Below are 23,782 nucleotides of genomic sequence, written 5' to 3' on the forward strand. Positions count from 1 at the left end.
AGACCCATCTGCCACCATCACATGTGCCCCTACACTCAGCAGAGGCTCTTCAGAGCCTGCAGTCATACAAGAACTATTCCTTCTCCCCTTCTCTTCTGCCAATGTCCTATTCCTCCCACAGGAGGAATATACCATACCTCCCAGCTCAAATATACCATATATGGAAGATTTCACTGCCTTCTAGGTGGTGATTTCCTCTGTGAGACCCTCAGTACCCTGCTCTGGGATTCTTCAGTGACATGTTGCATTCTTATGCACCCTAGTCAAATGGAGAAATCTTCAAGGATGGGGTGTGAATCTCATCTAGTTTTGCATGTCCAGTGCATAGTATGGGTTTTGGCACATGGAGGACCAGTAGGAAACTCACCAGTGAATGAGAGAAACAGAAAGTAAATGAAGGGAAAGAAGAAATGGGAGAAGGAGAGGAGAAGACTGGAGAGAGGGAGGGAAGGGGGCAGATAGGGTGTTGGGATGGTCAAGAGAAATGAGAGGAAAAACATGGAGAGGGGTACAGTTCCAATGTGGATTCTCTCCTCTTTCCATCAGTAGTGCCAAGTATCAGACAGTGAGTGTCAGAGTCAGACACAGTGAGTGTTAGGCTTTGGAATCAACCAGATGTGGGTTCGTATCTTGGTTCCATCACCTTGTGTTCCATCACCCTGGTTGATGTTACATACATGTGATGTGTTCCATCACATGGTGACCACGTGCCTTCAGACAAGATGCATCAACTCTTGGGCATTAGTTTCATCAACTGTGGGATGATGATAATACTAGTCCCTCCCACATGGGTATTTTAGAGCTTAAGAATAGATGTGAGTTCTTTGAGGGCAGGGGTCCTATCTTACTTGTTTTTCTTTGCCCAACATCCAACAAGGGCCTTGACACAACTGTGCTCAACAAATAATTAGTGACTGAGCAAATGAATGCCTGAGAAGAACTTTTTCTGCACTGGTGAGTAGTGCTCCATTCCACAAGAGAGACAGGCTAAGCACTTGCTTAGTGTACCAGTAAAGACACAGCCCAGTAAAAGTTTTCAGCTTAGTGGATATGCATTAAAATCATTAATATAGTCATTAGGGGATAAATTTAAAAAATAGGTAGACGTTGTTACATTTACTGATTTTATCTGAATTACATATGATGCAGGGGCACCCTAACTCTTAGCGTTTAGAGCCTCTAAATGTCTTAATTTTGTCCTACTTGAGCAACTGAAATGAATAAGCTCTAATCTCTTACCCCAGAGCAGCTCCTGGGGCGAGAGACCCAGACACACAACACACTATGTAATTAGTGTTGGCATAGAGGAGGCTGTAGAAAGCATTGGTGTGGGAGCCCAGAGAAGCATGGTCCTAGGGAGAACAGAGGAGTCAAATAGGAATGGAGATACGGGGTGGGGATAGAGAAACCAAAAAGAGAATAGAAGAGAATGATTGCTGAATAAGAGGTAGTAAGCAGAAAAGAGATCACATGGGGAGAAAGGAAAGCTGGAAGCAGGGAGTGTGGGAGGAGACTGACAGGCTGTGAAGGAGACACCTCTTGAAGTGGAAAGAGGCAGGGTCACTTCCAGCTGGGGATGGGGAGAAGCAAGGCACAGACCTAAGGAGAGGCTTGGAGACAGGACGCTTTCTGCACTGGAGAGGTGAGCTAAAGTGCCTGCTATACTGAAGAGCTTGTGGGGGCCTCCAGGCTGGGGTTTCAACATGCTTTACTCCATACATCCCTACGTTCTGAAGGAAACCTTAAGGTTGTAAAGAAATGGTAATGCTAATAGAGTAGCATTATTGATATAATATTAATAAAAATGGTAATAAGAGTAATATGTTATTGATAGGGTGATTTTGAGGTCTTCCAAAATAGACCTTCTCTGAAACAGATGTTTAATCTTATTGATTTTCCTATACTTAGCCCCTAGCATAAGATTTAGCACTGGGTATGTACTTAAGAAATTGTAAAATTTATGAAGGTAGTAGTAGCAGTAGTAGAAATAGTAGTAGCAGTCATAGTAGTAGTAGTAGTAGTAGTAGCAGTAGCAGCAGTAATAATACTAGCAATAGTCTTAGTACTATTAATAGTGGTTTGAGACATTCCTGTCCTACTGGCTTTGCTCTTTTGAGGTTAGCTACCTTACTCTATACTCCATCAGTGTTCTATAGAGGGTTGTAGAACAAAGGGTTTCAGAGACATACCTTTAGTTGGTGTTCCTATCCAGTTGAGGTAGCGTGTGAGCTTTGTTGAGATGTAGGTCTTTCCTCGAGCTGGTAAACCCACCATGATCACCATCGTGGGGGAATTTGTAAACTGTGGTATGGATGCTGGAAGACAAACAGAGCTTCAAATCTTATCCTCAGATTCATATGATATTAAGTTATCATCACAGAGATGTAAAATTTAAAAGGGCCTCTCTCCAACCATTAAATAACAAGGAAAAAAAACCCTAGAAAATGGAAACTTATCTTCATTGAATCCATGAGCAAACTGAGATTGCAGTGCAAAATGCTAACCCCAAATATGTAGATGCAGGCATCTGCAGGGAGAAACAGGGCCCAGGAATTTGCTTATCTTTTACAGATACTACTGAATAACATATAAACATAAGAAGTTACAGCTAGATTCCTGAGGACTTTCAAGGTGGTGGAGGAGTTAGACAGGGAGATCAACTTCCTCCCAACAAATGTATTAAAAATCCATCTGCATATGGGATAACTCCTACAGAATACCTTCTGAACACTGACAGAAGACCCTACACTTCCAAAAAGGGAAGTTAGTCTCCTCAGAATGAGTGTGTGAATTTCTTTGAGTGTTCTGGGCTGTTTGTGTTGCTTTCGCCATTAGTCTTGGGGTTTTGTCTTCTATGCTGTGTGGCCTGTGAAATCTTCCTGCTACAGTAAGGGGTTGGGGCCAAACTCTAGAGGTGGGAGATCCAAGCCCAGGACTTTGGATCACCAGAGAACTCCCAAACCCATGGAACATTAATCAATGAGAGCTCTCCCCAAAGCCTCCATCTCAGCACTAAGACCAAGACACACTCAAAGGCCAGCAAGCTCCAGTGCCAGACACTTCATGCCAAACCTTCAGCAAAATAGGAACTCAACCCTGCCCATTAGCAGACAGGTTTCCCAAAGTCATGCCAAGCCCACTAACATCCCAGAACACTTTATTGGACATGGCACTGTCCTTCAGAAAGTCAAGATCCAGCTCCATTCGCCAGAACACAGACACAAGCTCCCCAATGGGAAACCTTCATAAGGCACTGTTCCAAACCCACCCGAGTGGGGGCAGACTTGAAAATGAGTAACAACTAAGACCTTCTAGCCTGTAGAAGGGTGACTCCAAGCACAGTAAATTAAACAAAATGAAAAGACAGAGAAATATGCAACAGTTGAAGGAACATGGTAAAAACACCCAAGACAAAACAAATGAAGAGGAAATAGGCAGTCTATGTGAACAAGAATTCATAGTAATGATTGTAGAGATGATCCAAAACTTTGGAAATAAAATGGAGGCACAGATAAATAGACTGGAGGCATGGATCAAAAAGAAGAAATGTTTAACAAGAATTTAGAAGAAATAAAGATTAGAAAATAAGCAATGAACTACACAATAACAGATTAATAATACACTAGAGGGAAACAATAGCAGAATAACTGAGAGTGAATGAGCTGGAAGATAGAGTGGTGGAAATAAGTGAAGTAGAGCAGAGTAAAGAAAAAAGGATCAAAAGAAATAAGAACAGTCTCACAGAACTCTGGGACAACATTAAGTGAACCAACATTGGAATTATAGGGGTCGCAGAAGAAGAAGAGTAAAAGAAAGGGTATGGAAAAATATTTGAGAAGATTATAGTAAAAAAACTTCCCTAACATGGGAAAAGAAATAGCCACTCAAGTCAAGAAGCCCAGAGAGTCCCATAAGGGTAAACCCAAGGAGAAACATGCCAAGACACATATTAATTAAGCCAATGAAAATTAAGAAGAACAGATATTAAAAGTAGCAAGGGAAAAGCAACAAATAACATACAACGGGATTTCCATAAAGCTAACAGCTCATCTTTCAACAGAAATTCTGCAGGCCAGAAGAGAGTGGCAGGGTATACTTAAAGTGATGAAAGGAGGAAAACCTACAACCAAGATTACTCCATCCAGCAAGGATCTCATTGAGATGTGAAGGAGAAATCAAAAATTTTCCAGACAAGCAGAAGTTAAGAGAATACAGCACCACCAAACCACTTTTACAGCAAATGCTAAAGGAACTTCCCTAGACAGGAAACATAAGAGAAAGAAAAAAACCTGTAAAAGCAAATCCAAAAACAACAAAGCAAATGGTAATAGGATCATACATATCAATAATTACCTTTTGTAAATGGAATAAATGCTCCAACCAAAAGACATAGATTGGCTGAATGGATACAAAAGCAAGACTCCTGTATATTCTATCTACAAGAGACCCATGCAAATGGAAATCAAAAGAAAGTGGGAGTAGAAATATTCATATCAGATAAAATAGACTTTAAAAAAAGACTGCTATAAGAGACAAGAAAGGACACTATATAATGATCAAGGGATTAATCCAAGAGGAAGATAAAACAATTATACATTTATATACACTAAACATAGGAGCACCACAATACATAAGGCAAATAGCAGAAACTATTAAAGGGGAAATCAACAGTAACACAATAATAATGGGGGACTTTAACACTTTACTCACACCAATGGACAGATGATCCAGACAGAAAATTAATAAGAAAACACAAACTTTAAATGATACATTGGACCAATTAGATCTAATTGATATCTACAGGGCATTTCTTCCAAAAACAATAGATTTCATTTTTTCTAACATACACATGGAAAATTCTTCAGGATATATCACATCTTGGGTCATAAAACAAGCTGCAACATATTTTTAAAAGTTGAAATCATTTCAAGCATCTTTTTTGACCACAGCATTATGAGATTTGACATCAACTACAGGAAAAACTATTAAAAACACAAATACTAGGAGGTTAAACAATACACTTCTGAATAAATGAGAGGTCACTGAATAAATTAAAGAAGAAATAAAAAATGCTTGGAAGCAAATGATGATGAAAACACAAGTCAAAACCAATGGGATGAAGGAAAAGCAGTGCTAAGAGGGAAGTTTATAGCAATACAAGCCTACTTCAAGAAACAAGAGAAACATCAAATAAACAACCTAACCCTACACCTAAAGCAACCTGAAAAAGAAAAAAAAAGCCAAAGTTAGTAGAAGTAAAGAAATTGTAAAGATCAAAGCAAAAATAAATGAAAAAGAAATGTAGACAATAGCAAAGATCAATAAAACTACAAGCTGGTTCTTTGAGATGATAAACAAAATTAAAGATCATTAGCCAGACTCATCAAGAGAAAAGGGAGAAGACTCAAATCAATAAAATCAGAAATGAAAAGGAAGTTACAGCAGACAATGTAGAAATACAAAAGATCATAAGAGACTACTATGAGCAACTATATGCCAATAAAATGGACAAACTTGAAGAAATGGACAAATTCTTATAAAAATATGACCTCCAAAACTGATCCAGGAAGAAATAGAAAACATAGACTAATCACAAGCACAGAAATCAAAATGGCAATAAAAAATCTTCTAACAAACAAAAGCCCAGGGCCAGATGGCTTCACAGGCTAATTCTACCAAAATTTCAGAGAAGAGCTAACATGTATCTTCCTCAAATTTTCCAGAAAATTGTAGAGGAAAGAAAACTCTTGAACTAATTCTATGAGGCCACTATCACCCTGATACCAAAACCAGACAAAAATGCTACAAAAAAAGAAAATAAGAGGTCAATATCACTGATGAACATAGATGGAAAAATCTTCAACAAAATTCTAGCAAAGAGAATCCAACAGCACATTAAAAAGATCATACATCATGATTAAGTGGGCTTTATCCCAGGGATTAGAGAAGGAAATGGCAATCCACTCCAGTGTTCTTGCCTGGAGAATCCCAGGGATGGCGGAGCCTGGTGGGCTGCCGTCTATGGGGTCACACAGAGTCGGACACGACTGAAGTGACTTAGCAGCAGTATCCCAGGGATGCAAGAATTCTTCAGTATATGCAAATTAATTAATCTGATATACCGTATTAACAAATTGAAAGATAAAAAACATGATCATCTCAATAGATGCAGAAAAAGCTTTTGCAAAATTCAACATCCACTTATGATTAAAAACACTCTCCAGAAAATAGGCATAGAAGGAAAATATCTCAACATCATAAAGGCTATATGTGACAAACCCACAGCAAACATTATCCCTAATGGCGAAAAACTGAAACCATTTCCTCTAAGATCAGGAGCAAGACAAGGGTGCCCATTCTTGCCACTACAATTCAACATGTTTTTGGAAGTCCTAGCCACAGAAATGAAAGAAAAGAAAAAAAAAGGAATGTAGGTTGTAAAAAAAGAAATAAAACTGTCACCACTAGCAGATGACATGATGTGTGTGTTATGTGTTAAGCTGTTTCAGTCATATCTGACTCTTTGTGATCCTATGGATGGTAGTGCACCAGGCTCCTCTGCCCATGGGATTCTCCAGGCAAAAATACCAGAGTGAATTGTCATATCCTCCTCTAAGGGATTTTCCAGACCCAGGGATCAAACCTGCATCTCTTATGTCTCCTACATAGGTAAGGCAGGTTCTTTACCACTAATGCCACCTGGGAAGTCCCCTCAAAATAAAGGTAGGCTAGAAGTAACAGCCTGGTAAAAGATACACCATGCAAATATGCCACCAGAAAATTACTAAATCTAATCAGTGAGTATAGGAAAGTTGTAGGATATAAAATTATTACACAGAAATCCATAGCATTCTTTACACTAACAATGAAAAATAAGAAAGAGAAATTAAAGAAACAGTTGCATTCACCATTGCAAAAAAAAAAAAAGAACAAAATACCTAGGAATAAACCTACCTGAGGATATGAAAGACCTGTATGCAGAAAACTATAAAACACTGATGAAAGAAATCAAAGATGACACAAACAGATGGAGAGATATACTGTGTTCCTGGATTGGAAGAATCAATATTGTGAAAATGACTATGTTACCCAAAGCAATCTACAGAATCAGTGCAATCCTGATCAAACTATTGATGGTATATTTTTACAGAACTAGAACAAAAAAGTTCACAATTTGTATGGAAATATATAGACCACGAATAGCAAAAGCAATCTTAAAAACGAAAAATGGAGCTGGATGCATCAACTTTCCTGACTGAAGACTATACAACAAAGCTATAGTCATCAAAACAGCATGGAGCTGGCACAAAAGCAGAAATGTAGACCCATGGAACAAGATAAAAAGCCCAGAGATAAACCCATGAACATATGAACACCTTATCTCTGACAAAGGAGGCAAGAATACACAATGGAGAAAATGTAGTCTCTTCACAAATTGGAAAAGAAGAAGTAAAACTCTCACTGTTTGCAGATGACATGATCCTCTATATGGAAAACCCTAAAGACTCCACCAGAAAATTACTAGAGCTAATCAATGAATATAGTAAAGTTGCAGGATATAAAATCAACACACAGAAATCCTTTGCATTCCTATACACGAATAATGAGAAAGTAGAAAAAGAAATTAAGGAAACAATTCCATTCACCATTGCAACGAAAAGAATAAAATACTTAGGAATATATCTACCTAAAGAAACTAAAGACCTATATATAGAAAACTATAAAACACTGATGAAAGAAATCAAAGAGGACACTAATAGATGGAGAAATATACCATGTTCATGGACTGGAAGAATCAATATAGTGAAAATGAGTATACTACCCAAAGCAATTTACAAATTCAATGCAATCCCTATCAAGCTACCAGCCACATTTTTCACAGAACTAGAACAAATAATTTCAAGATTTGTATGGAAATACAAAAAACCTCGAATAGCCAAAGCAATCTTGAGAAAGAAGAATGGAACTGGAGGAATCAACTTGCCTGACTTCAGGCTCTACTACAAAGCCACAGTCATCAAGACAGTATGGTACTGGCACAAAGACAGACATATAGATCAATGGAACAAATTAGAAAGCCCAGAGATAAATCCACACACATATGGACACCTTATCTTTGACAAAGGAGGCAAGAATATACAATGGAGTAAAGACAATCTCTTTAACAAGTGGTGCTGGGAAACCTGGTCAACCACTTGTAAAATAATGAAACTAGATCACTTTCTAACACCGCACATAAAAATAAACTCAAAATGGATTAAAGATCTAAATGTAAGATCAGAAACTGTAAAACTCCTAGAGGAGAATATAGGCAAAACACTCTCCGACATAAATCACAGCAGGATCCTCCATGATCCACCTCCCAGAATTCTGGAAATAAAAGCAAAAATAAACAAATGGGATCTAATTAAAATTAAAAGCTTCTGCACAACAAAGGAAAATATAAGCAAGGTGAAAAGACAGCCTTCTGAATGGGAGAAAATAATAGCAAATGAAGCAACTGACAAACAACTAATCTCAAAAATATACAAGCAACTTATGCAGCTCAATTCCAGAAAAATAAACGACCCAATCAAAAAATGGGCCAAAGAACTAAATAGACATTTCTCCAAAGAAGACATACGGATGGCTAACAAACACATGAAAAGATGCTCAACATCATTCATTATTAGAGAAATGCAAATCGAAACCATAATGAGGTACCACTTCACACCAGTCAGAATGGCTGTGATCCAAAAATCTGCAAGCAATAAATGCTGGAGAGGGTGTGGAGAAAGGGAACCCTCCTACACTGTTGGTGGGAATGCAAACTAATACAGCCACTATGGAGAACAGTGTGGAGATTCTTTAAAAAATTGCAAATAGAACTACCTTATGACCCAGCAATCCCCCTGCTGGGCATACACACCGAGGAAACCAGAATTGAAAGAGACACATGTACCCCAATGTTCATCGCAGCACTGTTTATAATAGCCAGGACATGGAAACAACCTAGATGTCCATCAGCAGATGAATGGATAAGAAAGCTGTGGTACATATACACAATGGAGTATTACTCAGCCATTAAAAAGAATTCATTTGAATCAGTTCTGATGAGATGGATGAAACTGGAGCTGATTATACAGAGTGAAGTAAGCCAGAAAGAAAAACACCAATACAGTATACTAACACATATATATGGAATTTAGGAAGATGGCAATGACGACCCTGTATGAAAGACAGGGAAAGAGACACAGATGTGTATAACGGACTTCTGGACTCAGAGGGAGAGGGAGAGGGTGGCATGATTTGGGAGAATGACATTCTAACATGTATACTATCATGTAAGAATTGAATAGCCAGTCTTTGTCTGACGCAGGATGCAGCATGCTTGGGGCTGGTGCATGGGGATGACCCAGAGAGATGTTATGGGGAGGGAGGTGGGAGGGAGGTTCATGTTTGGGAACGCATGTAAGAATTAAAGATATTAAAATTTAAAAAATAAAAAACTAAAAAAAATAAAAATTAAAAAAAAATGTAGTCTCTTCAATAAGTGGTGATGGACAGCTACATGTAAAAGAATCAAGTTATACCAAATTGCAACACTATATGCAAAGATAAACTCAAAATGGATTAAAGACCTAAATGTAAAACCAGAAACTATAAAACTCTCAGAGGAAATCATAGGCAGAACGCTCTTTAAAATAAATCACATCAAGTTCCTCAGTGACCCACCTCCTAAAGTAATGGAAATGAAAGCAAAAATAAACAAATGGGACATAGTTCAGTTCAGTCATTCAGTCATGTCCGACTCTTTGCGACCCCATGAATCGCAGCATGCCAGGCCTCCCTGTTCATCACCATCTCCTGGAGTTCACTCAGACTCACGTCCATCGAGTCCATGATGCCATCCAGCCATCTCATCCTTGGTCGTCCCCTTCTCCTCCTGCCCCCAGTCCCTCCCAGCATCAGAGTCTTTTCCAATGAGTCAACTCTTCGCATGAGGTGGCCAAAGTACTGGAGTTTCAGCTTTAGCATCATTCCTTCCAAAGAAATCCCAGGGTTGATCTCCTTCAGGATGGACTGGTTGGATCTCCTTGCAGTCCAAGGGACTCTCAAGAGTCTTCTCCAACACCACTGTTCAAAAGCATCAATTCTTCAGCGCTCAGCCTTCTTCACAGTCCAACTCTCACATCCATACATGACCACAGGAAAAACCATAGCCTTGACTAGACGGACCTTAGTCGTCAAAGTAATGTCTCTGCTTCTGAATATACTATCTAGGTTGGTCATAACTTTTCTTCCAAGGAGTAAGTGTCTTTTAATTTCATGGCTGCAGTCACCATATGCAGTGATTTTGGAGCCCCCAAAATAAAGTCTGACACTGTTTCCACTATTTCCCCATCTATTTCCCATGAAGTCCCGGATGTCATGATCTTCGTTTTCTGAATGTTGAGCTTTAAGCCAACTTTTCACACTCCTCTTCACTTTCTGCCATAAGGGTGATGTCATCTGCATATCTGAAGTTATTGATATTTCTCCCAGCAATCTTGATTCCAGCTTGTGTTTCTTCCAGTCCAGTGTTTCTCATGATGTACTCTGCATAGAAGTTAAATAGGCAGGGTGACAATATACAGCCTTGACTTAAAAGCTTTTGCACTACAAAGGAAACCATAAACAACAAAAGACAACCCTCAGAATGGGCAAAAAATAATAGCAAATGAAACAACCAAGAAAGGATTAAATCTCCAAAATATACAAGCAGCTCATTCAGCTCAATGCCAGAAAAAAAAAAAATCAAAAAGTGAGCAGAAGGCCTAAACAGATATTTCCCTAAAGGAGGCATGAAAAGATGCTCAATATTGCTCATTATTAGAGAAATGCAAATCAAAGCTACAATGAGGTATCACTTCACATCAGTCAGAATGGCCATCATCAAAAAAATCTATAAACAATAAATGCTGGAAAGGGTGTGGAGAAAAGGTAACTTCTTGAATTGTTGTTGGGGATGCAAATTGATAAAGCCACTGTGGGAACAGTGTGGAGATTTCTGAAAAAAAAAAAAAAAACAACTAGGAATAAAACTTCCATATGACCCAACAATCCCACTACTGGGCATATATCCTGAAGAAACCATAATTGAAAAAGGCACATGTACCTCAATGTTCATTGCAGCACTATTTACAATAGCTAGAACATGGAAGCAACCTAGATGTCCAGTCAAAGAAGAATGGATAAAGAAACTGCTACATGTACACAATGAAGTATTACTTAGCCATAAAATGGAACACACTGGACTCACTTCTAATAAGATGGATGAATCTAGAGCCAATAGGTTCATACAGAGTGATATAAGTCAGAAAGAGAAGAAAAAAATCATATACTAATGTATGTATATAGAGTGAAGAAAAATTGTATTGATGAACCTATCTGAAGGGCAGCAATGAGTATGCAGGCATAGAGAACAGACTTATGGACACAATAAGGGAAGGAGAGTGTAGGATAAATTGAAAGAGTAGCATTGAAACATATACATTACCATATGTAAAACTAGATAGCCAGTGGAAATTCTCTGTGTGAGGTAGGGAGCTCAAACCCAGTTCTCTGTGGCAACCTAGAGGAGTGGGATGGGAGGGACGTTCAAGAGGGAAGGGACATACCGATGACTGATTCATCTTGATGTATGGCAGAAAGCAACACAATATTGTGAAGCAATTATCCTTCAATTAAAAAAAAATAAATTTTAATTTAAAAAAGTAAACTCTAAGACACTAATGAAAGAAATGAAAGACACCATAAACAGAAGAAATAGTCCAGGTTCCTAGATTAGATGAATCAATATTGTGAAAATGACTATACTATCCAAAGCAGTCTACAGAATCAATGCAATCCTTATCAAATTACTAATGGCATTTTTAAAAATAGAATGAGAACAAAAAATTTCACAATTTGTATGGAAACACAAAACACTCCAAACAGCCAGAGCAATCTTGAGAAAGAATAGAGCTAGGGGCCTCAACATTCATGAATTTAGACTATACTACAGCCATCAAGACAGTATGGTACTAGCATAAAAACAGAAATATAAACCAACAGAACAAGATAGAAAGCCCAGAGATAAGCCCACACACTTATGTACACCTTCTCTTTGACAAAGAGGGAAGAATATATAATGGAGAAAAAAATAGTTTCTTCAATAAGTGGTGCTGGGAAAACTGGACAGCTACATGTCAAAGAATGAAATTAGAACACTTCCTAACACTATACACAAAGATAATCTCAAAAAGACTAAAGACCTAAATGTAAGACCAGAAAGTATAAAACTCTCAGAGGAAATCATAGGCAGAACACTTTTGACATAAATTATACAGATCCTCTATGATCCACCTTGTAGAGTAATGGAAATAAAAACAAAATAAACAAATGGGACATGATTGAACTTAGAAGATTTTGCATAGTGAAGGAAAGCATAAATATGTGAAAAGACAGCCCTCAGAATGGTAGGAAAAATAACTGCAAATGCAGCAACTGACAAAGAAATAATCTCCAAAATATACAAGCAGCTTATGCAGCAAATATCAGAAAAACGACCCAATAAAAAAATGGGTTGGAGAGCTAAACAGACATTTCTCCAAAGAAGACATTCAGATGACTAATAAACACGCAAAAAATGCTCAAAATCGATCATCACTAGAGAAATGCAAATCAAAACTACAATGACGTGCCACCTGAAACTGGTCAGAATAGTTAATGATCAAAAAATCTACAAATAATAAATTCTGGAGAGAATATGGAGAAAATGGAGCCCTGTTTCACTGTTAGTAGGAATATAAATTGATTCAACCACTATGGAGAACAGTATGGAGATTTCTTTAAAAAAAAAAAAAAACTAGGAATAAAGCTACGATATGACCTCACAACCCTAAATCTAACCCAGAAAATTTGGAAAACTCAACAGTGGGCAGAAAACTGGAAAAGGTCAGTTTTCATTCCAATACCAAAGAAAGGCAATGCCAAAGAATGTTCAAAATACCACACAGTTGTACTCATCTCACACGCTAGTAAAGTAATGCTCAAAATTCTCCAAGCCAGGCTTCAACAGTACATGGAATGTGAACTTCCAGATGTCCAAGCTGGATTTAGAAGAGGCAGAGGAACCAGAGATCAAATTGCCAACATCTACTGGATCATCAAAAAAGCAAGAGAATACCAGAAAAACATCTACTTCTGATTTATTGGTTATGCCAAAGCCATTGACTGTGTGGATCACAACAAACTCTGGAAAATTCTTAAAGAGATGGGAATACCAGACCACCTGACCTGCCTCCTGAGAAATCTGTATGTAGGTCAAGGAGAAACAGTTAGAATTGGACATGGAACAACAGACTGGTTCCAAATCGGGAAAGGAGTAGGTCAAGGCTGTATATTGTCACCTTGCTTATTTAACTTACATGCAGAGTACATCAACCCAAGTGCTGAGTTGGATGAAGCACAAGCTGGAATCAAGATTGCTGGGAGAAATATTAATAACCTCAGATATGCAGATGACACCACTCCTATGGCAAAAAGCAAAGAAGAGCTGAAGAACCTCTTGATAAAAGTGAAAAAGGAGAGTGAAAAAGCTGGCTTCAAACTCAACATTCAAAAAACAAAGATCATGGCATTAGGTTCCGTGACTTCATGGGAAATAGATGGGGAAACAATGGAAACACTGACAGACTTTATTTTGGGGGGCTCCAAAATCACTGCAGATGGTGACTGCAGCCATGAAATTAAAAGATGCTTACTCCTTGGAAGAAAATCTATGACCAACCTAGACAGCATATTTAAAAGCAGAGACATTAATTTGCTGACAAAGGTCTGTATATTCAAAGCTATGGTTTTCCAGTGGTCATGTATGGATGTGAGAGTTGGACTATAAAGAAAGCTGAAAGCCAAAGAATTGATACTTTTGAACTGTGGTGTTGGGGAAGACTCTTGAGAGTCACTTGAACAGCAAGGAGATGCAACTAGTCCATCCTAATGGAAATCAGTCCTGAATATCCGTTGGAAGGACTGATGCTGAATCTGAAGCTCCAAAACTTCAGTCACCTGTTGCGTAGAACTGAATCATTTGAAAAGACCCTGATGCTCAGAAAGATTGAAGGCAGGATGAGAAGGGGAGGACAGAGGATGAGATGGTAGGATGGCATCATCAACTCGACGTATATGAGTTTGGGTAAGCTCCGGGAGTTGGTGATGTACAGGCTGGTGTGCTGCAGTCCATAGGGACACAAAGATTTGGACATGACTGAGTGACTGACTGAACTGATGACCTGACAATTCCACTATTGGGCATACATTATGAGGAAACCATAATTAAGAAAGACACATATATCCTCAATGTTCACGGTAGCAGTGTTTACAATAGCTAAGACACGGAGGCAACCTGGGTGTTCAATGACAGACAAATGAATAAAGAAATTGTTTTATTAATACACAAAAGAGTATTACTCAGCCATAGAAAAAGAAAACATTTGAATTCGTCCTAATGAGATGGATGAACCTAGAGCCTATTTTACAAAGTAAAATAAATGAGAAAGTGAAAAACAATATCGTATATTTATGCTTATCTACATATGGATTCTAGAAAAAGTGTACTGATAAACCTATTCATAGTGCAGCAATAGAGATGGAGATGTAGAGAGCAGACTTGTGGACACAATGGGTGAAGAAGAGAGTGGGGCAAATTGATAGAGTAGCACTGAAACATATACTTTACCATATGTAAAATAGATAGCCAGTGAGAATCTACTATATGGCTAAGAGAGGTAGACCTCATGCTCTGTGACAACCTAGAGGGGTGGGATAGGATAGGAGGTGGGAGGGAGGTTTAAGTGGAAAGAGACATAAGTATCAGTTCAGTTCAGTTCACTTCAGTTCAGTCGCTCAGTCGTGTCCGACTTTGCGACCCCATGAATTTCAGCACGCCAGGCCTCCCTGTCCATCACCAACTCCTGGAGTTCACGCAAACTCATGTCCATCGAGTCAGTGATGCCATCCAGCCATCTCATCCCCTGTCATCCCCTTCTCCTCCTTCCCCCAATCCCTCCCAGGGTCAGAGTCTCCCAATGAGTCAACTCTTCGCATGAGGTGGGCAAAGTATTGGAGTTTCAGCTTTAGCATCAGTCCTTTCAAACAACACCCAGGACTGATCTTTAGAATGGACTGATTGGATCTCCTTGAAGTCCAAGGGACTCTCAAGAGTCTTCTCCAATGCCATCCTTCAAAAGCATCAATTCTTCAGCACTCAGCTTTCTTCACAGTCCAACTGTCACATCCATACATGACCACTGGAAAAACCATAGCCTTGACTGGACGGACCTTTGTTGGCAAAGTAATATCTTTGTTTTTTAATATGCTATCTAGATTGGAGAAGGAAATGGCAACCCACTCCAGTATTCCTGCCTGGAGAATCCTAGGGATGGAGGAGCCTGGTAGGCTACAGTCCATGGGGTTGCAAAGAGTTGGACATGACTGAGCGACTTCGTGATCATGAGGTTGGTCATAACTTTCCTTCCAAGGAGTCAGGATCTTTTAGTTTCATGTCTGCAGTCACCATCTGCAGTGATTTTGGAGCCCCAAAACATAAAGTCTGCCACTGTTTCCACTGTTTCCCCATCTGTTTGCCATGAAGTGATATGGGACCAGATGCCATGATCTTCGTTTTCTGAATGTTGAGCTTTAAGCCAACTTCTTCAGTCTCCTCTTTCACTTTCACCAAGAGGCTTTTTAGTTCCTCTTCACTTTCTGTCATAAGGATGGTGTCATCTACATATCTGAGGTTATTGATATTTCTCCTGGCACTCTTGATTCCAGCTTGTGCTTCCTCCAGCCCAGCATTTCTCATGTTGTACTCTGCATATAAAATAAATAAGCAGGGTGACAATATACAGCCTTGACGTACTCCTTTTCCTATTTGGAAACAGTCAGTTGTTCCATGTCCAGTTCTAACTGTTGCTTCCTGACCTGCATATAGGTTTCTCAGGAGGCAGATCAGGTGGTCTGGTATTCCCATCTCTTTCAGGCTTTGGCCTAGTCAATCAAGCAGAAATATATGTTTTTCTGGAACTCTTTAGCTTTTTCAATGATCCAGCGGATGTTGGCAATTTGATCCCTGGTTCCTCTAACTTTTCTAAGACAAGCTTGAACATCTGGAAGTTGACAGCTCATGTATTGCTGAAGCCTGGCTTGGAGAACTTTGAGCATTACTTTACTAGTGTGTGAGATAAGTTCAATTGTGTGGTAGTATGAGCATTCTTTGGCATTGCCTTTCTTTGGGATTGGAATGAAAACTGACCTTTGCCAGACCTGTGGCCATCGCTGAGTCTTCCAAATTTGCTGGCATAATGAGTGTGGCACTTTCACAGCATCATCTTTTAGGAATTGAAATAGCTCAACTGGAATTCCATCACCTCCACTAGCTTTGTTCGTAGTGATGCTTTCTAAGGCCCACTTGACCTCACATTCTAAGATGTCTGGCTCTAAGTGAGTGATCATATCATCGTGATTATCTTGGTCGTGAAGATCTTTTTTGTACAGTTCTTCTGTGTATTTTTTGCCACCTTTTCTTAATATCTTCTGCTTCTGTTAGGTCCCTACCATTTCTGTCCTTTATTGAGCCCATCTTTTCATGAAATATTCTCTTGGTATCTCTAATTCTCTTGAAGAGATCTCTAGTCTTTCCCATTCTATTGTTTTCCTCTATTTCTTTGCATTGATCGCTGAGGAAGGCTTATGGTTAATTCATGTTGATGTGTGGCAGAAATTGACACAACATTGAAAGCAATTATCCTTCAATTAAAAATAAATAAAAAAATACAACCAAGGACGGAGAAGCTCTATACAGTCAGCAAAAACAAAACTGGGAGCTGACTGTGGCTCAGATCATGAACTCCTTATTGCCAAATTCAGACTTAAACTGAAGAAACTAGAGAAAACCACTAGACCATTCAGGTATGACCTAAATCAAATCCATTATGACTATGCAGTGGAAGTGAGAAATAAACTTAAGGGACTAGATCTGATAGATAGAGTGCCTGATGAACTATAGATGGAGGTTCGTGACATTGTATAGGATACAGGGATCAAGACTATTCCCAGGGAAAAGAAATGCAAAAAAGAAAAATGGCTGTCTGAGGAGGCCTTACAAATAGCTGTGAAAAGAAGGGAAGTGAAAAGCAAAGGAGAAAAGGAAAGGTATAAGCATCTGAATTCAGAGTTCCAAAGAAGAGCAAGGAGAGATAAGAAAGCCTTCCTCAGTGATCAATGCAAAGAAATAGAGGAAAATAATAGAATGTGCAAGAATAGAAATCCCTTCAAGAAAATTAGAGATACAAAGGGAACATTTTATGGAAAGATGGGTTCGATAAAGGACAGAAATGGGATGGACCTAACAGAAGCAGAAGATATTAAGAAGAGTTGGCAAGAATACACAGAGGAACTGTACAAAAAGATCTTCATGACCCAGATAATAACAATGGTATGATCACTCACCTAGAGCCAGACATCCTGGAATGTGAAGTCAAATGGGCCTTAGAAAGCATCACTATGAACAAAGCTAGTGGAAGTGATGGAATTCCAGTTGAGTTATTTCAAATCCTGAAAGATGATGCTATGAAAGTACTACACTCATTATGCCAGCAAATATGGAAAACTCAGCAATGGCCACAGGACTGGCAAAGGTCAGTTTTCATTCCAATCCCAAAGAAAGGCGATGCCAAAGAATGCTCAAACTACCACACAATTGCACTCATCTCACACGCTAGTAAAGTGTTTTTTAAAATTCTTCAAGCCAGGCTTCAACAATACATGAACTGTGAAATTTTAGATGTTCAAGCTGGATTAAAAAAGGCACAGGAACAAGAGATCAAACATCCACCAGATTATTGAAAAAGTAAGAGAGTTCCAGAAAAACATCTATTTCTGCTTGATTGACTATGCCAAAGTCTTTGACTGTGTGGCTCACAGTAAACTGTGGAAAGTTCTGAAGGAAATGGGAATACCGGATCACCTGACCTGCTTCTTGAGAAACCTGTATGCAGGTCAAGAAGCAACAGTTAGAACTGGACATGGAAGAATAGACTGGTCTCAAATAAGAAAAGGAGTACATCAAGGCTGTATATTGTCACCCTGCTTATTTAACTTATATGCAGAGTACATCATGAGAAACGCTGGGCTGGAAGAAACACAAGCTGGAATCAAGATTTCTGGGAGAAATATCAATAACCTCAGATATGCAGATGGCACCACCCTTATGGCAGAAAGTGAAGAGGAACTAAATAGCCTCTTGATGAAAGTAAAAGAGGAGAGTGAAAAAGTTGGCTTAAAGCTCAACATTCAGAAAACTAAGATCATGGCATCCGGCCCCATCACTTCATGACAGATAGATGGGGAAACAGTGGAAACAGTGTCAGACTTTATTTCTTGGGGCTCCAAAATCACTGCAGATGGTGATTTCAGCCATGAAATTAAAAGACACTCTTTGGAAGGAAAGTTATGACCAACCTAGACAGCATATTCAAAAGCAGAGACATTACTTTGCCGACTAAGGTCCGTTTAGTCAAGGCTATGGTTTTTCCAGTGGTCATGCATGGATGTGAGAGTTGGACTATAAAAAGGGCTGAGCACCAGAGAACTGGTGCTTTTCAACTGTGGTGTTGGAGAAGACTCATGTGACTCTCTTGTATTGCAAGGAGATCCAACCATTCCATCCTAATGGAAATCAGTCCTGAATATCTATTGGAAGGACTGATGCTGAATCTGAAGCTCCAATTCTTTGACTACCTGATGCATAGAACTGACTCATTGAAAAAGACCCTGATGCTGGGAAAGACTGAAGGCAGGAACAGAAAGGTATGACAGAGAATGAGATGTTCGGATGGCATCATCAACTCAATGGACATGAGTTTCGGTAAGCTCTGGGGGTTGGCAAAGGACAGGGAGGCCTGGTGTGCTACAGTCCATGGGTCGCAGAGTCAGACATGACTGAGCAACTGGACTGAACTGAATTAAGGTAAGAGCACTTGAAAAGTAATATCAAAGGCAAAAATGATGCACTCTTGGTGGGATTTTTTTTTTTTTTTTTTTTATTTTTCTGCAAACATTAAGGTCATCCCCAGAGCAAGCATGCTGCAAGACATAGACTATTCAATTCACATGATAGTATACATGTTAGAATGTCATTCTCCCAAATCATCCCACCCTCTCCCTCTCCCTCTGAGTCAAAAGTCCGTTATACACATCTGTGTCTCTTTCCTGTCTTGCATACAGGGTCGTCATTGCCATCTTCCTAAAATTCCATATATGAGTAATACTCCATTGTGTATATGTACCACAGCTTTCTTGGTGGGATTTTAAACTGGTGCAGTCATTATGGAAAACATTATGGAGCTTCCTTTAAAAAAATGTAGAATTACCACATGATTGAGCAATTTCACTTCTGGATATTTCCCTGAGGAACAAAAATATAGGGCAGTCCTAAGATGACAGGGGAATAGGACAGGATGAACATTTTCTCCCCCACAAATTCATTGAAAGAACATTTGAACGCTGAGCAAATTCCAGAAAACAACTTCTGAACGCTGGCAGAGGACATTAGACACCAAGAAAGGCAGCCTATTGTCTTCTAAAGGAGTTAAGACAAAATATAATAGATAAAAATTGAGACAAAAGAGGTAGGGATGGAGATCCATCCTGCAAAGGGAGTCTTAAACAAGAAGTTTCCAAACACCAGGAAACACTCTCACCACCGGGTTGGTGGGGAGTTTTGGAACCTCAGAGGGCAAGATAACCAGGAGGAAAAATAAATAAATAAAACCCATAGATTATGTGCCTAACAGTAACTCCCAGCGCTTGCATCTGCCACCAGCAAGTGGGGGCTGAACAGGGAGACATAGGCTACATTGCTTAGGGTAAGGACTGGGCCTGAAATCCCTGAGGGCAATCTGAGGGAACTAACGTGAGATAGCAACCCAAACTGTAGGCTAGTTAGAGAGAGAGACAGAGAGGGGAAAAAAAAGAGAGAGAGAACTATTCCATGAAAAGCCCTAACCTAAGGCACTGCTCAGAGAAGGCAATGGCATCCCACTCCAGTACTCTTGCCTGGAAAATCCCATGGGCAGAGGAGCCTGGTAGGCTGCAGCCCATGGGGTCGCGAAGAGTCGGTCACAACTGAGCAACTTCACTTTCACTTTTCACTTTCACTTTTCACTTTCATGCATTGGAGAAGGAAATGGCAACCCACTCCAGTGTTCTTGCCTGAAGAGTCCCATTGACAGCGGAGTCTCGTGGGCTGCCATCTATGGGGTCACACAGAGTCGGGCACGACTGAAGCGACTTAGCAGCAGCAGCAGCAAGGCAGTGCTGGGCCTGCTTATAGAACAAAGGCCTGAGCAAATAGCAGAGGAGAGGTAGCTGGCTGCAGAGCAGCCCATCACCTGCCAGAGACAGGGAAGCAGGTGGTGGGCAGGCAGAGCCAGAAAGGAGCAATCTCTCCTCCAGAAAGGCATTCTCTACCAAACTGCAAGCAGGCTCTGAGTTGCTCACCAAGACTTCTTGGGATTCTGGATGGCTGACATCTGCCGGGAGGGTCACGGCCAGAGATCAGCTCCCCAGAAGACACACATGGCACACCTGAGATGGGCGCACCTGCTGCCACCCAGAAAACCAAGCAGCTGGAATTGGGGAGGTGATAAGACACACTCCCCACCTGAGGAGATTGTGTTCGCCAAGCACCTGGTCGCCTGAGCTGTTTGGACCTGGGAAGAGCACAAAACGCAAGCCCAACTGAATCTGTGCTTTTGTGGAGTACTGGAGAACCTGAACCTGAGCAGCTTAGACCTGGGAAGTGCATGCAACTGAGGGTCCGCCTCAGTCAGTTCCCCAGCAGAGCAACCTAGAGCCTGAGACTGTAGACTGTGAAAACACACACGCCATTAGCGGGGTGGGGAACCCAGTGAGAATGAGACACTGTGAGCACTCCCCACACATGCCAGTAATATTTGTTTGCAGTGTTCCTCTCTCTCCACAGCAGGACTGAACAAGTGAGCCTAAATAAGTGACCACTTTCACCCTTGTGTGTCAGGGTGGAAATTAGACCTAAAGAGACCAGCAAACAGAAGAAGCTAAAATAAACAGAGGGAAATGCTTTGGAAGTGACAGGTACAACAGATTAAAACCCTGTTGTTAGTATCAATTACATTGGAAGGGACCTATAGATCTTGAAAAGTATAAGCTGGATCAAGGAAATATCTGAAACTGAACTGATCCCACACTGCCCACAACAGCTCCAGGGAAATTCCTAGATATATTTTTTATTATTATAATTTTTTAAATTAAAAAAATTAAAATTTTAAGTCCTCTGTTACTCTGTTAATTTTCATGTTTATAACCTACTCTTACCTTGCAAAAAGACCCTATTTTTAAAGCTAACTTCATTTATATATTTTATAATTTTTGTGACTTTGCTTTGTTTTTTTGATATTGTATTTTTGAGAGTCTAACCTCTACTCTAGATTTTTAATCTTTGCTTTTTGGCATTTGTTATCAATTCCAAATTCTACCTTTAACAACCCAATCTTGAGTACTCCACCAAGATGCCTCTACCTCCTCCCTCTCCCTTCTCTTCTCTGCCCAACTCTGTGAACCTCTTAGTGTGTTCCAGGCTGTGGAGAACACTTGCTGCTACTGCTGCTGCTAAGTCGTTTCAGTCGTGTCTGACTCTGTGCGACCCCATAGACGGCAGCCCACCAGGCTCCCCCATCCCTGGGATTCTCCAGGCAAGAATACTGGAGTGGGTTGCCATTTCCTTCTCCAATGCATGAAAGTGAAAAGTGAAAAGTGAAGTCACTCAGTCATGTCTGACTTCCAGCAACCCCATGGACTGCAGCCTACAAGGCTCCTCCATCCATGGGATTTTCCAGGCAAGAGTACTGGAGTGGGGTGCCATTGCCTTGAGAACACTTAGGGAACTGGTTATGGCTGGATCTGTCTCTCTCCTTTTGATTCCCCTTTTCTCCTCCTGGCCAGCTCTGTCTCCTTCTTCCCTCTTCTTTGTGTAACTTGGTGAACCTTTCTGAGGGGTCCAGACAGTGAGAACACATAGGGAATTGATTACTGGTTAGCATGCTCTCGCTCCATTTGATTCCCCCTCTTCTCGTCCTGGTCACCACTATCTCCCTGCTCCCTCTTCTCTTCTCCATGTAACTCTGTGAACCTCTCCAAGTGTCCTTCACTGTGGAGAAGCTTTTCACTTAACCTAGATGTTTTACCGTCATTGTTGTATGGATGGAGAAGTCTTGTGGCTTCTATAAGAATAAGACTGAAAACCAGAGGCAGGAGGCTTAAGTCCAAAACCTGAGAACACCCGGGAGCTTCTGATTCCAGGGAACATCAATCGACAAGAGCTCATCCAACAGCCTCCATATATACACAGAAACCAAGCTCCACCCAAGAGCCAACAAGTTCCAGAGCAAGACATACCACACATTTTCTCCATCAACGCAGGAACATAGCCCTGAGCTTCCATATACCGGCTGCCCAAAGTCAAACCAAGCCCATACATTTCAAAACTCATACTGAACACTCCATTGCACTCCAAAGAGAAGAAATCCATCTCCACCCACTAGAACATCGACACAAGCTTCCCTAACAAGGAAACCTTGACAAGCCACCCGTCCAACCCCACCCACAGGGAGGAACCTCCACAATAAAGAGGAACCGCAAACTGCCAGAATACAGAAAGGTCACCCCAACACACAGAAATGTAAACAAGATGAAAAGGCAGAGAAATACTCAGCAGGTAAAGGAACAGTATAAATGCCTATCAAACCAAACAAAAGAGGAGGAGATAGGGAGTCTACCTGAAAAATAATTCTGAATAATGATAGTAAAGATGATTCAAAATCTTGAAAACAAAATGGAGCTACAGATAAATAGCCTGGAGACGAGGAATGAGAAGATACAATAAATGTTCAACAAGGACCTAGAAGAAACAAAAAAGAGTCAATGAATAATGAATAATACAATAAACGAGATCAAAAACACTCTGGAGGGACCAAATAATAGAATAATGGAGGCAGAAGATAGGATAAGTGAGATAGAAGATAGAATGGTAGAAACAAATGAAACAGAGAGGAAAGAAGAAAAATGAATTAAAAGAAATGAGGACAATGTCAGAGACCTCTGGGACAATGTTAAATGCCCCAACATTCAAATCATAAGAGTCCCAGAAGAAGAAGACAAAAGAAAGGCCATGAGAAAATACTTGAGGAGATAATAGTTGAAAACTTCCCTAATATGGGGAAGGAAATAGTCACCCAAGTCCAAGAAACCCAGAGAGTCCCACACAGGATAAACCCAATGTGAAACACTCCAGTTTAGTTCAGTTCAGTCGCTCAGTCGTGTCCGACTCTTTGCAACCCCATGAATTGCAGCACGCCAGGCCTCCCTCTCCATCACCAACTCCCAGAGTTCACTCAGACTCACGCCCATTGAGTCAGTGATGTCATCCAGCCGTCTCATCCTCTATAGTCCCCTTCTCCTGCCCCCAATCCCTCCCAGCATCAGAGTCTTTTCCAATGTCAACTCTTCGCATGAGGTTGCCAAAGTAAAACACCATAAGACACATATTAATCAAATTAACAAAGATCAAACACAAAGAACAAATATAAAAGCAGCAAGGAAAAAGCAACAAATAACACACAAGGGGATTCCCATAAGGATAACAGCTGATCTTTCAATAGAAACTCTTCAGGGCAGAAAG

General features: G+C 40.1%; 1 protein-coding gene across 6 annotated transcripts in view; it reads right to left on the bottom strand.

Annotated features, from left to right (window-relative positions):
• PFKFB1 (6-phosphofructo-2-kinase/fructose-2,6-biphosphatase 1) overlaps positions 1-23,782 on the bottom strand; it is a 136,023-nt gene that overhangs the window by 45,567 nt on the left and 66,674 nt on the right. For all 6 annotated transcript variants that reach the window (XM_027963337.2, XM_015104880.3, XM_060407821.1 and 3 more), the window contains one exon: positions 2,190-2,315. In XM_027963337.2, coding sequence (XP_027819138.1) covers positions 2,190-2,315 — 126 coding nt within the window. The remainder of the gene's footprint in view (positions 1-2,189; positions 2,316-23,782) is intronic.

This window comes from Ovis aries, chromosome X (genome assembly GCF_016772045.2).
Source record: "Ovis aries strain OAR_USU_Benz2616 breed Rambouillet chromosome X, ARS-UI_Ramb_v3.0, whole genome shotgun sequence".
NCBI classification, from domain to species: Eukaryota; Metazoa; Chordata; class Mammalia; order Artiodactyla; family Bovidae; genus Ovis; species Ovis aries.